General features: G+C 37.9%; 1 protein-coding gene across 1 annotated transcript in view; it reads left to right on the top strand.

Annotated features, from left to right (window-relative positions):
* LOC137283825 (probable glutamate receptor) overlaps positions 1 to 12,814 on the top strand; it is a 30,929-nt gene extending 18,115 nt beyond the window's left edge. Inside the window, exons 5-11 of the mRNA XM_067815509.1 lie at positions 8,042 to 8,203; positions 9,538 to 9,638; positions 9,832 to 9,922; positions 10,216 to 10,534; positions 11,209 to 11,426; positions 11,950 to 12,215; positions 12,571 to 12,814. Coding sequence (XP_067671610.1) covers positions 8,042 to 8,203; positions 9,538 to 9,638; positions 9,832 to 9,922; positions 10,216 to 10,534; positions 11,209 to 11,426; positions 11,950 to 12,215; positions 12,571 to 12,814 — 1,401 coding nt within the window. The remainder of the gene's footprint in view (positions 1 to 8,041; positions 8,204 to 9,537; positions 9,639 to 9,831; positions 9,923 to 10,215; positions 10,535 to 11,208; positions 11,427 to 11,949; positions 12,216 to 12,570) is intronic.
* The last annotated feature ends 3,974 nt before the right edge of the window (positions 12,815 to 16,788 follow it).

The raw sequence follows: 16,788 nt of genomic DNA, 5'->3' as shown, positions 1-16,788 counted from the left end.
CTGAATCGCGATTGTACGCTTGTAATTTTATTTATTTTCTTACAAACAGCAGTACTGATATAATGGAATATATGTTACTAGTACTTATAGTGGTGGAATATTTGACATGTTGGTATTTCATATTTTTTTGGTGGGTGGGGGTGGGGGTGGGGGGTTTATCTCGTGATCATCAGTGGTAAGCCAAATACTAGTAAGTTCTTATCCACCTTGTGCCTGTAAAAAACACAGAATGGCCTTCGTTCGACTTTGTGCATTGTCATTTTATTCACATGGCAAGGGAACCATATTTGAGGTGTGGCGAGTCACACTGCTTCCATTTCCCTCGCTACTCTGCTGCATTTTTATTGGATAAAATTTGTATAAAAACATTTTGAAATTGTTTCTGCTGAGTTGTAGGCTGGTTTGATATCTTGCAGTGTCATCATCGCGATAATGCGCCGAGGAGTGGGTTGTTTAGGTGGTGAAAGTTGTAATGTGCTGAATTTGGTTTATGACGCGTGAACAAGGAATTTAGCATATCATAAGATTGAAATAATTTGATGTTCGCTTGATAGTGCTCCATGGTCAATACTGCACTGTTGATGGAAATGGTATTCTACAATGCGGAATTTGTTTCACTTTTATAATACTCCCGTCTTTCATGCGAATTAAATTACCCCAAACAAATGGACAGTGTCAAGCTTACACTAGATGTTTAGTTAACTTCGGGAAGGAAGATTAAATTTCATACAAAAACATTCCATTTACACATTTACGGAAAATATGTTACACATTATTATGAAATATACAATCAAAAACAATGGGGTAGCATTGTAGTTGTGCGTTCTTCAATACTTGTTCATATTTTGCTTTCTTATGACTGGGAAGGTCCGCTTGTCACATCCCGTCGACTCAATTTCTGAAGAAAACAGTCAATATGATTATACTTGCATTAAGTGAATGGTAAACCAATGTGAAAATAGAATCAATGGTTATTCTCATAATCTCACAGCAAGCATTATTGATACTTGTGTATTTAGTGCATTAGAACACAGGTGTTGTATGGTTCAACCTTTTTTCTCCTTTGAAAGATCACACGGATTAATACTGTGGGGTGATTGTTACTGTATCTCCCAGCCTTGAACAAAGCCTCAACCCATAACAAGGCCTAATCCCTGGTTCATTGATGAGCAAGTCATGTCAGTAAGGGTTCATTAATTAACAAGGCCTAGTGCCTTGTTAATTGATATCATCTCAGTAAAGATTCATCAATTAACATGCCCTCTTCCTTGTTAATTGATGGTAAACTAAGTTACGTAGTGCATCCTCTTAAAACAGTTTCATCTAATTCTTGATTCCAGAAAGCTAGTTAAATTGGTTTTCATGTTTACTTACTGTAGTTTTTCTGGAATATTTTCTCATGACATCATTGTGTTTGTTTTTGTTTTTGTTGTTTTTCTTTCTTGAGACGGTTTCCTTTTGTGTCTGCAAACATCTTGTCATAGCCACAGCAACACACAAAATACAATACCCTGACAGAAACTTTATGTTTCAATAAAACTGACATATATTATACAGTGATTACAGAATTATAACAAGAAGTCGTCACCAAACACATGCATCCGATTCAAACGGTTGAACAAAATCGCCAATGAACATCACATTTTGTTGCATAATTTTACTGTGCAACAAAAGTCACGTTTGGAGCTCAAGAAATGAGCATTCTTATTTATATGACAGTGGGTTGTGCTCATTTTGTGTTGTGCACTGATGCATATAGGACAGAGCATTAAGCAGAACTGCTGCAACCTCAGCGTGCGGAATAACAGGGAGAGCTGCCTTAGCATCCTTATTCTGTCCTGTTTCCAACCTGAAAAAATACAATTCTAAATTTATTGTCAGCACAATGAAGATAAATTCATGTCGAGGTTATTGTAGAAACACCTTAAGTTTTACTTGTTGAATGGTTTAATGCATTGAAAATCTTGCAGTTACTGTATCATAATAAAGTATTAAATCATATTAAAGTATATTCTTACGTCTGTTGTGGATTTAGGGTCATTCCTCTTACAGACTCAGCATTCCGTACAGCCTGCCTCAGTTGTCTGAAGTAAATTCATGGGAAAAATGCAACTAGCATTTTGAAAAACCTAACAAAGTGACTAGCAGGTGTTACAACTAAAGTCTTAAATAAAGTTGAATTACTGCTAATACAACATCGTTTAAGAATATCTTGTCTGAAAACGTTACAAACATTTACAATGAAATAAACATTTAATTTAGTTTTTAAAATATATTTGTGTTAAATTTGATTTTGAAGTGCCTTAGCGATTTTGAAAAGGATGTGTTTTGTGAGTAAATGGGTTTATATCTATTAAAGTCACTATTCCATCCATATACTGACGTGTGATATGGGAACCCAAAATACGTATATGCATGAATAGTGGGATCAGTCTGTATTGCTCCGTCATTGTTGGTTTTGATGAAACCTATCTCTTAATACATAAAACAGAGCTTTTACGTCTGTAAGAATACGTCCAAAATCAGTCTTATACTAATTATACATTATAATTGAAATTACATGCAACAGGTAATCTTTCAGCTCAACCACAAAAAAAAACAGCTGGTGTTACCTGGGGAATATATTCCACCCCCAAAGCCTGATTAAGTCCCAGGAAGGATATTTATGACATGTAATAAACCTTTGATCAGCCAGTTAGTCGGGCTGTCAATATACTAAACACTTACTGAATGCAGGGATACTCTATGACTCTGTGTATTGAGCTCCCTGCTCAATTGTATGGTAGTCTTGAGTGTAAGATTTATCAACAGCCATGCTGCTGAAGGAACACATGGCGTCATCAGGATTGCCTTACTGATTTTACAAATAATATACTTGCGTCATCTGCAATATACTCACCTGGACTGAATGTGCCCTCTAAAGAAATATCGCTGACAGACATTCTGAACGGCTTTGTAGATGTAAAGTCTCAAATTCACGACAGCAAAAATGTCCGTATGTTGGTGTGCAATGATCAACTGCATTTTCCCATCGGGTGTTCATATATTTATTTAGATCTCAAAAGGTCATCAAATTACTTTGAGTTACTCTTCTTCTCTGTAACTTCTCCAACCAAGAAATACAATGGACAGTGCACGTGTACACAACGGTTTGTGAAACATGTAAATAAAGGTATGTCACTTAAATATGAATTTCACCAATTGACCATGTTGTTGAAATAGACTATTGTTCATCAAGACTAAGCGTTATCAAAACACTAACTCAAATCAGTCAAATAATCCCACTAGTGGTATCCTCTTTGGACTGAAGTTGTTTATTTTAAGAGTAAGAGGATTAAAAGGCATGCTCAACAGGGTTTGGCCGTTTAACTAATCCCACACAGCCATCACAAGCAGAGGGAATGATTTTTTGTGCTTAATTATTGTGTTTATTTTTTTGGATAAAATATGAAATGGGATTGTGAACGGCTTTACAGTTTATATTGACACCAGTACCATACAACATACAATACAAAATTTAAATACAGCATGTGTTGTCACATATGTATATAAATTTGAATTACAAACATGGGTAAAGCTTGAAGACAATCTTATATGGAAATAGTGAATTATCTGACCTTAATAATCTGTCAAACTTAAGATCTGCCTACCTCTTCGCCACTGCTTCTTTTAGATTTAATACTAAATATGATTGAAGAGTTAACCTCGTGGTTTGCCATATGATAATCTTCTATTAGAACTTTGGTTTATTTACTTTTGTAAAGTGCATTCCACACATACAAACTACTTGAGCATTTATGAGAATGTTATTGGTAAGATAATTATTTTTGGTGTCTGGATGGTAAAATTGTGGATATTTACCGAAGTAACCATAGACTTAAGACAAAAAACATCTTCAAGCAGGAGGGAAGACCATGACAGAGGATGGAAAAGTTTTTTCCCATCTTGTTGAGTCAGTTGTGTATGAAGTGAACTATCACTGTCGACACTGATGATGTATGATTGTGTAGCACTTTAAGAATTTCTTATATTTACGCAGGTACCAAATGCAAAGTGTACAGTTTTGTAAGTTATGTTTTATGTACGAATAATAAATTAAAAATTTATGTACGCCAAACATAAACAAACAAATGATAGACCGGCACGCACCATTTAGATATTCTGGGACATACTTCTCGTAAATGATTATGTAAATCTTGTTACACAATGATTGTTATTAATTCATTTGGGTATTTGCTCCAATCCACAAGTACTGACATCACAACCAATTATCTATTGACATGTTTATGAGATTTCGTGAATACGCCAATTGCATAACACCGTTAATGAGCACCAGCATAAAAGGTCTGGAGACAGGTGTTATTTAGAGAATGCATACAGTTCCCACGGAGTAGAGTGGTAAAATCAAGAATTCCTTATTCCCCAATGAGCTTGGGATGATGATCTCGAACAAAGGCAAGACATCTGTTTTGACAGGCACAAGTATTTGGTATAGAGATCAATGCTGGCCGTACACATCAACTTTCATGTTTTCACACACCAGACGTAGTAGCATTGATATAAAGCACAAATGGACTATACAAAATATGGCTTATTCCTTCAGTTTTCATGAATAAGTATGTCACATGCAAGATCCATTATGCATATCAACAGTAAGAACTCTAACAGAACAAAAGAAATAATAAATTAGTAAGTTTACAGAGTCATGAGGATTCTTGAGAAATGGCAAAATTGAAAGAAGTAGTGGTAAAATCCTTCCTAAATTTACAAAAATTTACAAGCCTTGTAAATATAACCTTTACAATCATTGTAAATGTTTGTAAATATGGCATTAAAATTTTGTAATTTTTTGTAAATTACCATTTTTTTCTTGTGACTATTACATAGATTGTCAGTTAGCAATCTCGCTATCTTGTCCTGATACAGGTGTTGTTGTTTTCTCTCACGACCGAAGAAAATTTGTTTCTAGCCGCCAATCTTTTTAAACCCTCCTCAAGTCTACTCTTTCTGAATACCTTTAACATCCTCTCCCTGCTCAAAGGCATTCCTTATTAAACCTATATAAAAACAATTTACACAAATGGTAGTGGCAATATAAACAATTTTAAACAAATTATTTTATTTCTGATTTGTACCAAGTGGTTTGTGGCAATGTATGCTGATGCACATTATCGATGCATGTCCTTGATAAATATGTAATCCTAATAGGATCAAAGATGCACACTGTTACTGTTAATAATTTGCCGCGACAAAAAGGTATAAGAAATCCCCTATGAACCAACAAAATGCAGTAAACCAGGAGGGTTTTGCAAGCGATAAATCAATGTGAAAAACGCGATGTTTATTTTGTCACATTAATAAATGATCGCATTTATTTAGAGCTGCTTTCTCATGTCGACAATCAATAGTTTTGCTGATTCAAACAACAAACAGGATATATGTTTCTTGTACACGTGCTTCAACAACAGGTCCATATCATCAAGCTGTCAAAGAGCAGAGTAGCGATGTAAAGATTAATCAATAATTAATCAAAGTGAATACGTTGAAGAATACAATCAACACCAGTACTTGTAAAAGTTGTCAGATGAACATAATAACTTACTACTTACTATATCTTTTGAGCGATTGTGTGCCGTTATTCAAGTGACTTCTCGGCTTTCGTCACCTCAAACTTGACGCTCGGACATGATGTTTAATGCTAAAAAATGTGCATAAAGCATTTTTGTCACAGGTCATAACCTAGCACGATATATGCACTAAGGTGCATATTGTATGTATAGGTGGTGGTGTGTTGTGAAACACGTTCAGAATAACATATGTTTACCCAAAACGTTCATTTGAATCTATATTTACAAGAACATTATCCATTGCTGTTATTTGATTGGCTGCCTTAGGTCACGTGCTTGATTTTGACCATTCACGATCCTTATAGCAGACTGTGGCAAATAAGCATCATTAGAAACCTGTATTTATCCAATAAGATTGGATCAAACGAATCGACTCACATGTTATTTGTACGGAGCTTCGAAAACCTAAGTTTTTACCCCTGTTATATCCCATTACCGAGCGGAAAGCCATTGATATTGGGGAAAAGACGACAATAGATATTATTTGAGAAATCTTTTAATACTAATATTCCGATTACGAGAAAATGACACTAAAAGGGTGAAGGGAAATTTAATGGGATCGCATCATGGCTCTCAGCTGGGGATATAATTACATGTTACAAACTGAATGTCCCTACTCCAATAATCGCCCACTTCTTGGAAGTGCTTATGCAAACAACAAAACAATAGCAATGGGGACCACTCTTAACAGTACATGTACATCGCTTGCGTGGCATTACAAGACAACAGGAAGCAATCACTGTATGAGAAGTGAGGCTTTGGTGTTCTTGCTTCCATAACATAAAATAGCAAGGTGAGTGTACTGATCAAAGTCTTACATCTCGCAAAATTTTATTGTTGCATTTATGGTATAGACTGTTCAATCTGGATGGTATAATACTGACAAGTCTAAAAATATTCAATAATATCTATTGAGAAGACAAAGAGCTATATACAATGATTCACAAAAAAGGGTTTCTAGCACAATGCAACTGAGTCAAATCTTAAGTAATGTGTCACAAATATAATATCAACTCACCAACGTCATGGTTTTCAATAAGAAACAGTTATACTAAATGTTACACAGCGAGCGGTCAGGCACGGGCATGTCAATCTTAAATGTAGGACAATTTTGTTGACAAACAGTCAATGGGAGAAGGCATCATTCATTCATTAATTTGTGTGTGAGTCCCACCAAAACAAACAACCAGCCTTTTCATATAGTCACAGATTCTTGAACATTCGAGCACAATGCGTCATGAACTCTCAAACAATACCTTACAAGGCGTGCCCCTAAAATACTGTTGCCATTGAGCATATATGAACTATCAACTATTCAATGATTACAAAAAATTACAGAAAATTAGACTCTCGTAACAACACATGTAAATCATGCTATTTATCTTCTATATTTCGATCATATAAATTACAGTTTCTGGATCGCCGGCTCAAAATTCATGCCTAACTTCATTTCTCATGCAACCCATATAGCTTCCCTCTTGTCTTCTTGTGATAATTCCCCAAATGCAAAACGATCGTGTTCAGTTTCAAGTTATTTTAATATTCTCTGTAGAGGTAGAACCTTGAACTATACTGCTATTAGTTAGTAGATGTCCGGTTTGGAAGAAACATGTCAGTATCACATTTCTTCAATTTATTTGATAACAAAATGTATGTATACCACGTCTAGTATTGTAGTCCAGAAATATGTCATCAGCTTTTAGGACCTTTAATGCATTTACTTTATATGGGGAGATCTGAATCTTGTAACTTCTACTCTTTAACATTAATAGTTGGCTTATCTAGATAAGGTGAGAAAAACTCATGCCTCGCCATATATTTTAAAGTAAACTTAGTCTCAGTGTTATTCGTTACACTCCACCACTGAGTCTAACAAACCCTAGTAGAAGGTCGTGTCAGGTAACCTTTGAGCGACCTATGACCGTCCAATCAAACTCGAGATGCTACATGTTTTAAAATATATGTTGGCAGTTAGAAAGGTGTAAACAGACATCCAATTTCAAAATATACATCGCATCGCAAATGTCAAGGGGCCTGAAGTACTCAAAAGTACTGTCTGCTATATGTTGGTCAACTAATCAGCTTGATATTTGCTCATGGTTTGTTGGCATGGCCAGTGATCGATGGTAGTATTGATTGAGGCTTTATTACATTTCATTATCGTCTTTAGACTATTTTTCTGTCTGTTATAATTTATGTTGGTGAACAAATCAGCTAGTGTATTTGCTCACGGTTTCTTGGCATGGTCAGGGATCGATGACACTATTGATTGGGGCTTAGATCCATTTCATTTTTGTCTTTAGATTACATTTGCAGCTTTTAATGAAACTCTGAACTTCACTTTTTCCTATGTTACCATATACTTTTTATAGTGCCCTGACAGATCCATGAGATGGCTTCATTCCATGTTTTAGAATACAACGACACAAGAGGTTGCTACCCTGCTCTGGGGGAAGGAAGGTAGACAGTGGGACATTGTCGATAGCAGCAGCACTACCAGGCTTAACAAAACATCTCTCTTCCCCAATACGAGATACGGCCTCAATGGAAGAAAGCTTATAGTTGTGGCGCTTGAGGTAGTATTACACCTTGTACGATGACCCTCTGATTGTCCGTGATTAATAACTGGGTTTTCATCATCTAGGAAAGAAAATGAGAAAAACTCAGTGACAAGTAACCATTGCCCGGCCAACTATGGCCTATTACACGCCACTGTAAATTCAGTTATATCAGGTGTCCCAAGAAAAGTGAACCGAGTTTTGATAAGCATTTTCTCAGGGGTAGAGAAACCTATTTCACTTAAACATCTCCAAGTAGCCCTGGGATACCATCAACAAGTACACAAAATATCTAAGAGATTGCTTGCAAATCATTCGAGTATTGTCAAATATAAAAAAGCATGTCCAAAACTGCAGTGCCATATGGGACGCTCTAAAGGAGATAGTTTACAGATGAGTGACAGACAAATTTAATGCCCAGGCATTAAAGGACAGGATGATTATGTCATGGAGGGAGATATCGGTGGAAGAAAGACGTAAAAGCATTTCTGTTTCGTTTAGTTGTGGAGGAAGATGGAGGCCACATCGAACATAAACTGAAATAATTGAATTTCTTCATGATAAATATAGTTTAATTTGAAATATGTAATTGGATCGAATTTGGGTTTTTAGCAGATTCAAGATTGCAGTCTATTAGAAGATCGACATTAAAAGAATTGCTATATTTACATATACGCTGATCTAAGGTAGATTTTGTTATTCTGAAGTTCTTCATTCTAAAAGGGGTGTGTCACATCTAAATGTTTCTGAATGACTTCTGTTAGCCCTGTTATTTACTGCAGTAATATAATAAGAAGTGTTAAGAGAACTTTGTAAAAGATGGTAATTCTTTACCTTGTTACCTCTTGCCATTTCCCCGATCATCCCAAGCCAATTCAATTTATCTATATGCATACGTTTCCAAAGAAAATAAATTACAAGTAAAAGGGAATTATAAATACTGAATATATATAATCCCATAACTTAGGTTTTGTTAAGTGCCAGCCCTGAATATGATGTGCTCATCTGTTATTGTCTACAGAAGAAATCCCTTTCCAAAAGCGAACAGTTTCAGTATGTTGTGTTGTTAAACCCATTTCCCCTAACGACCAAAGTCTTAAAAATTCATGCCCACCCCATACCCATCAACCGCTGGCTTACAGACAATAAAGTCTTGTGCTGTACTGGCTGACTTAGCAACAGATTTAACTGTATATTGCGTTCCTAAATATTCCTGTAACCAAATACCCAAATATTTCCTCTGTAGTTTCACAGGTGAAGTTAAAAAATGTCTGTACATAATATAGGTAAAGCAGTTTAGTTCATACAGATTACTAACACACTAATTTGTGTTTTCCTATCTGATTTGACAGTGGAAGCCCTTCTCTGTAAAGGAGCGAGGGAGTGACGTAATTGACTATAGTGGTATATCCGGTGAATACATGGACTACCTATCAATACGCTTCAATTTCAGGTGACTGTTTCTTGATCATTTGTAAATCTGTCCCGTAGGTTGACAGAGTAACTAACAGTACAACACCTTTGTTGTTTGATGATGGAAAAGAAAACTTAGAGAGGCAAAACCTAGATATTTCTGAATCATTTGCCATTTTTCTAAAGCTCTTGAAATGTATCACAATATGTGAAAAACTATAATTTGTTGCCAGTTACAGGTATACCGAGCCACAGGACAATTTGTGGGGTCACAAGAGCGAAGACGGGAATTGGACGGGAATTGTAGGAGTGCTCCAGAGAGAGGTACCTTTTTGTATTGGAAGAAGGATGCATTGATAATGGTCAGACTTTTCATGGTTCGAGCAAAGGTGTAGGTAATGCTACAAATATGAATTCTCTGTAATGTGATTCGACTCCAGCAGTATTCATAAATGAACTGACATGGCCACGTTGCATATATTGTGGATGCTAGAGAAATCGTTAATGGATTTTGTGCTGCTTATTTCAAATATGTTAACTTTCTCTGACATACATAGGACCCTAAACCATGTACATATGCCAATACTGATTCTATCACTCACTTTGTGTGATTTCAGGAGGCGGACATGTGTTCTGTTCCCTATGCCTTTAACGTTGAACGTGCTAAGGTGATGGAGTTCACATATCCTGTACTCATTGAATACTCAACAGTCATGTATAAAACATCCGAGGATAAAAACAAGACATGGAAAGTGTTGATTTCTTGCTTCAAGTGGGAGGTCTACGCTGTTGGAGTTGCTGTGATACTCGTCGTAGGATTGCTATACGCGTGTTTGCTTAGATCAACCCCTAATCAGTCAAGAGATGTACAATTAATGAGAAAGTATGTTTGCTGTAATGGCCTTATGGTGGGAATCCAGCCCCCATTGCATCAGTGTGAGTGCTCAATATAAGTTGTTCTCTGGTCACGAGTGGGGCATGGGTTGAGGTACTTCGGGCTCAGGGAACATAAACAAACATCGAAGGTACCTCGACCCATGATCCCCGAGGGACCAGTGAACAACGTATTTATCTTACCGAACACCTCAATGTTAATTTTGCACTGTTTGAAGCCTGACTATCGGATCGTGCACTTCAGCCACCCTGTGTGAATCAAATGATTCGAATCTTGCATCTTGCATCTTCCCGTAGGTATTGTCGTAGTACAGTCTCCTTGTTAGTATTCACAGGGACTTAATTTGAACGTTTTGTAAAAATATATTTATTGGAAAGAGAGTAAAATCGTGGCCATTCGCAAAACATCGGTAATTCACGTGCATCTTGCGTCATTTAATGTAATTCGAGATAAAAAGGTAAGTACCATGAAGTGCCGATTGAGTTGCCATTGGCAGCGGGGTGCATTGCAATTTGCCATTTGATTATTCATCAACATTACCTCTTAAAACTTAAATATCAAAATGTATAATACAGATACGTATATACCCAGGTTTTGTTGCTTAAGCTTAGAACTTTGGACTTAACTCTATACACGTTTTTGACAATATTGAGGGAAAGAGGACAATAATTATCTACGTATACATTCATACCATTCATAATCGTAACTATTGTAGCCTCAGAGGAAATGCCTGTGTTTGACTCCGGACGGATCCTGTTCAGTTGTTGGTGGTTGTTCTGCCTCATCATGGTGGCTGTCTACAGAGGTAACCTGATGGCCTTCCTTGCAATCAGTAGAACAGTCGTCCCATTCAGTACCCTGGAGGAACTGGCAAACCAGGATGTCTATGACGTCGGGGCACCCGTTGGGAGCTATCTTAGTTTGGCTTTAATGGTCAGCATTTTGAGATATTATATATTAAGTAATCTTTTGAAAATATCTCTCAAATGATTGTATACACAATATGACAAGTCATTTGATGCGACAGCCTTTCTGGTGATGCTAAATTCTTTGGTTGCAAATCCCTGTGAAATGCTATTTTGCCCATGTCATGACTGGTTATTAATGTGTCCTTTCATAAAGATATAAGTCGATATAAATCAAACTGCTACGGATGATTCATTTAACACTAAACATTTAATGTGACCACACTTGCATTTAGTGACTATTTGTGGCCATGCCCCAGGAGTATTGACAAGTGAATTTCAATGAATACTTTTTTAAAAAAAATAGCTTAATCGTTTAACATACAATAATTTGTGGTACAAATGTAACAAATGATTCTTTTATAATTACAAAAAATAATGACATATCTCATCTTACTATAGCTAGAGGAATCCAAAATGTTCCTGCCTAGATTTGACAACAGAAAACTTCACTACAATGTAACGAAAAATCCAACTCTCGTTTTCTTCAGAGCTCCAATCAAACTACACTGAAAACAATATGGAAGAAAATAGAAAAAACACACGCTGCTAGTCCCAAGTTTGGAGATGGAGATTATCTGTACCAGCTGCAGCGACTGCATGAGGGAAACTTTGCATACATCCAGTCAAATGTTGCTTCTGATGTTATCATGAATGGCACTTGTAATCTCGCTAAGATGAAAGAAGGCTTCCTACCAACTTCATCCAGCATGCCGTTTCCTTTGCATTCTCCTCTAGCGAGACTCTTCTACCCAGAGTAAGTACATCTTCAGCTTGCCCTTCTCATAATCCATAGAACACGACACTACACCAGTTTTTCCATGTTTCTAGGGGTCAAATACGCCAAGTGATTTGACGCACCGGACGCGATTCAGCCGTTTTCCACTTTGGAGAATCCACTTCGAAAGGACACAGTATTGACAAACACAGGAGAATAGTTTTATCAAGGGCGACCCAGAGACATAAACATATTGCTGCTATGTATATATCATCGTCACGAAGAGAGGATAAATCAAATACTAACTGCACAGCAATCCTGAATACTAAGCTGCATAATTGAATATTGCTAGGACATCAACAAATGTAGGATTGTCTGCATATTTTCATTCCAGAGTGTTATCTGTGATGGATACGGGACTGTATGCCAAATGGTACGGGAAGTGGGTTCCAACCCAGGAGTCTTGTTCCGACAAGTCTGTAGCAGTTGGCGTTTCGGCACTGCAGGTAGATGACTACTACAGTGCCCTGGCAGCGTGTGCCGCCGGTGTATCTCTTGCCGCCATGGTGCTACTAGGAGAGACGTATTTCATTGAAATTATGCCACAAAGAAACGCTGCTAAATGTAAAGAAACTTAGCCAATTCAATGCATGATTGCATCAGTACGCACGACATGTCCCGTGACCTTGTTTGTTTAAGAAATACGTTTAGATGACTGGACTGTGTTATCGTTTGATAAAAAAATAAAGGACAGTTGGCGTACAATAAAATCGTTTGATGATAATGTCAGGTCACCTACTGCACACAGGTATTAGGCAATCCGTGTGTTGATGTTCCATACAATGACGGGCGAACTAAGTCCCTTCACAGAACAACATTACTACTTGCTGTGGAGTGCCAACTCTGTCGTTGCTGGCTTTGTATAATGTATGGTGTACGTCTTTATTCACCTTAGTGTAATTTGTTTTACCATTCACCTAAATATACACGTCCAACAACATACAGTCGATTTGGTTGATCTTTGTTGTAAAGACTAGCGACAGCAGCTTCACTAGAGTTATCTCCCTTATGCCAAGCCTCAACAGTCAATCTACACACTACAACAGTCTTTGAACGCCATGATATGGAGCGGAACGGACTTGTAAACCCTGCTACACAATCTTCTGAAGTTACTCGAATTAAGATTGACCAGTTGTTAGATACTTGGCATGAGCATGGGAGTGATGCACAGTTTTCGTTTGGTTCAATCCGTTAACTTGACGTTTGTGATTAGTTCAAATTACAAGAGTTTTGAGCGGTTTACGGTTAACCAGATATTGTGAATGAAACTAATGATTTTTTGAAGATGTGCACATATACAGCGTGGTACAACAAGAGGGACTACAGAGTCCGGAATGCATAAAGTAGGAGGTAAGCCTGTGGGTCATGCTACAACTTGTACAATGTATACTACAGTTGACCCCAGATCACACGTGTAAGGTCTGGAGATATCTCTCTGTGACTGTTTTATCTCGCAACTCTATATTGATTTGGCCAATACAGGATTCTAAAAATATAGCATTGAGTGCAGGCAGCTGACAGTTCAGCTGCACGTATGTAATTTGAACAGACTTTGCTGTGACTATTTAGATACACATACTTGACATGACTCGTTGAATGTATAAAACTCCTCGTGTCCCGAGAAACTGCCAAGATGTAAGCTGACGATGGACTTGGCCTCCGATTAGACAACTCTGAATTGCTACTGAGGATAGTAAATCTTGCTCATTTCTGTAATTTACACGAAAAGTATAACTATATTTATGTCACGAACAAAATGAAACAGCAAAACTATACAGTCTCTTTGGGAAAAGGGAATACATTTTGACACATCCGATATTCATCGATCGTTTGACAAAATACATACATTGCCGTGACTGAGTTGTTTAATCACTAACAAAAGAAGAACATCGAAAACTTTGCTATATTTTATGTAAATTAAGAACAGTTATCTCCAGACTCGGGTTTACATTTTAAACCTCCAGCTTGGATCAAAAACCATCACTAACTTTAACCGTCTGTACGAATTGAATGATTTGATCTGGTTGTTTAAATCGCTCAAACAGGGTTGAATCTAACATATGTCATATTTGGGATTTCACTTTCTTAGTAAAGTACAAATTCTAGTACTTTTTTCGGTTGAGTCCCATCCGACTGTGGAAGTCGCGGTGGCTGAGCGGGCTAGGCGGCTGACTTTGTGTGCTGGCGATTAGGTGCCTGACTCTGAGGGTGCGGGTTCGAATCCCGGATGGGACTCAACCGAAAAAAGTACTAGAATTTGTACTTTACTAAGAAAGTGAAATCCCAAATATGACATATGTTGCATTTGACCACTTTCTAAATGGCATCGTGTAATCTAGGGTTGAATCTGATAAGCAGTCGTCTGACTTTTAAATGTCACTGTTCTAGGCGTGTTTTCGTCACAAACACCACACGCGATGGCTGTACGTACTGCTTGTGTAATATTCCCATAAGCACTGCTAGCGTGAATGGGCTGGCTACAGCTTGAACAGCGTGAACAACGGCAAACGTTTCGCCGATACACGACTTAAAACAGGAGTTGTTTGAATTACCAACTACATACGCTAGTGACTGCGACAACCTATTATTGTCATGAAGAATGTACAGTTGAAGTTAACCCAAAGTTAACACTAATTATATCGTTCTTTCTCCTTTCTCAAAAGTGTTTACGTTTAGTGTTTAATATATGTAAATTTGTATACTGACACACAATGAAAACGCAAAACCCATTTCATAGTAGGGAAAAAATGACAAACCATATCATCAACAAGTTTTAAAACAGTCACGTAAAGAATTTAATTGTCTTTCCTTTGCATGTTAAGAAGATGATGTGTTGCACACTGATGACGTAACACGTCAATTTTAACACACAGACGCCCTTATCAAAGTCAATAGCGAGTGTGACCACTTTGAGATTGCAAGCAAGCACGGAGTCGTCGTGGCATGGACTGGCACAAACGTGGAACATGTGCTTGAGGAATGTTCTGCCACTCCTGCTGTAAAGCAAGGGCCAATTCTTCAACGTTGTTTGGTTGACGTTGATGGACACGACGTCCAAGTTCATCCCACAAATGTTCATTGAGGTTTAAATCTGGTGAAACAGCTGGCCAGGGAAGGACTGGTATCTGTGCTTGCTGGAGAAAGTCTCTGGTAAGCCGTGCTTTGTGGGAACGGGCGTTATCGTGCTGGAATGTCAAGGGCATTTGGTGATGTCCATGGTTATTCAGAAGCGGTTGAAGAGCAGGCCTTAAAATCTGGTCGGCATAACGCTGTGGTGTCAGTGTACCGTTAATCACAATCAGACGGTTCCGAAATCTGGCATTGATTGCACTCCAAACCATTACACTTCCTACACCAAAACGATTTCTCTCAATAACGTATCCATTTTGATACCGTTCGTGTTGCCGTCTGTATACATGTCGACGTCCGTCGGCAAAGGATAGACAGAACCTTGACCCATCAGAGTAGACACACTGGTTGAAGAATCTGGGTGGCATAAGGCGATGTTGTTGAGCAAACTGCAGTCTAGCAACCCGATGACGTGGTGTCATGATGTTTCCACGGTATGGCCTACGGCATCTCATACTCACAGCTCCCAGACGTCTTATCACCGTCAAAGCGCTGACTTGCCGTCCGTTACGTCCTACTGTGGTACGAGCTGTGTTTGCTGCTGTCTGAAAGCGGTTCCGTTGATGTGCTCGTCGGATTTGTCGGTCTTGACGTGGTGTCGTAACCAGGTAGTCGGCCTGGTCGTGGACGGTCACGAACACTTCCTGTTTGCTGGTGACGTTGCTGGAGTCTGTGGACAGTTCATGGATGCACTCCAAAGAGGCGGGCAACCTCGCTCTGTGATATTCCGGCCAACAGCATCCCAATGGTTTGATACCTCTGTGGTTCGTTGACCTATGGCATTTTGTGACTGGTAGTGAAACAATCGAATAAGGATGCCTTTTATGAGTTCAAAACCCCACTTTGCTCGTGCATGTCACGGTAACCATGCACCCAATGAGATCCAAGAAAACTGCCAGAGTTGTGTTGTGTCGAATTATCCCTTTGCCAGGAACATTAAATAGGTTCGAACCCAAATCTTATGGTATGGTTTCATTTGGCGACCTTACATCAAGTTATCTTGTTGTGATAATTGAATTCATTATGTAAAATACTTTTGAAAATGACCAAAATGGATTTTGCGTTTTCATCGTGTGTCAGTATATATATTGAAGTAATAGCCTGTTTCTGATATCCATGTTTGCGTATTTAGTATTGTTGCTGTGCACTACCTCTGCACGAAATACATATTAAAGGTTTGTAAATATCGCTCAAAGTGCAGGTCTTCAAGCTTCTGCACTATGTACAACGTGCATCGTGCTCACGAAACGTCCAGATCCGAAATAGTAATAATATATTTAGAAAGAGTAATACTAGACTTCCTGTTGAATTAAGCCGCTGGCATGATGTTCCTTTTAATGATAGAACGTGTTTGATAGTAAGTCTAATGAAGTGGGCAATGAGTACCACTGTTTTGGGGTGTAAGTCTCTATTAGGAGATAGA

Source organism: Haliotis asinina, chromosome 5 (genome assembly GCF_037392515.1).
Source record: "Haliotis asinina isolate JCU_RB_2024 chromosome 5, JCU_Hal_asi_v2, whole genome shotgun sequence".
NCBI lineage: Eukaryota > Metazoa > Mollusca > Gastropoda > Lepetellida > Haliotidae > Haliotis > Haliotis asinina.
The sequence above is the reverse complement of the archived record's forward strand: the minus strand, read 5'-3'. Positions and strand labels throughout refer to the sequence as shown.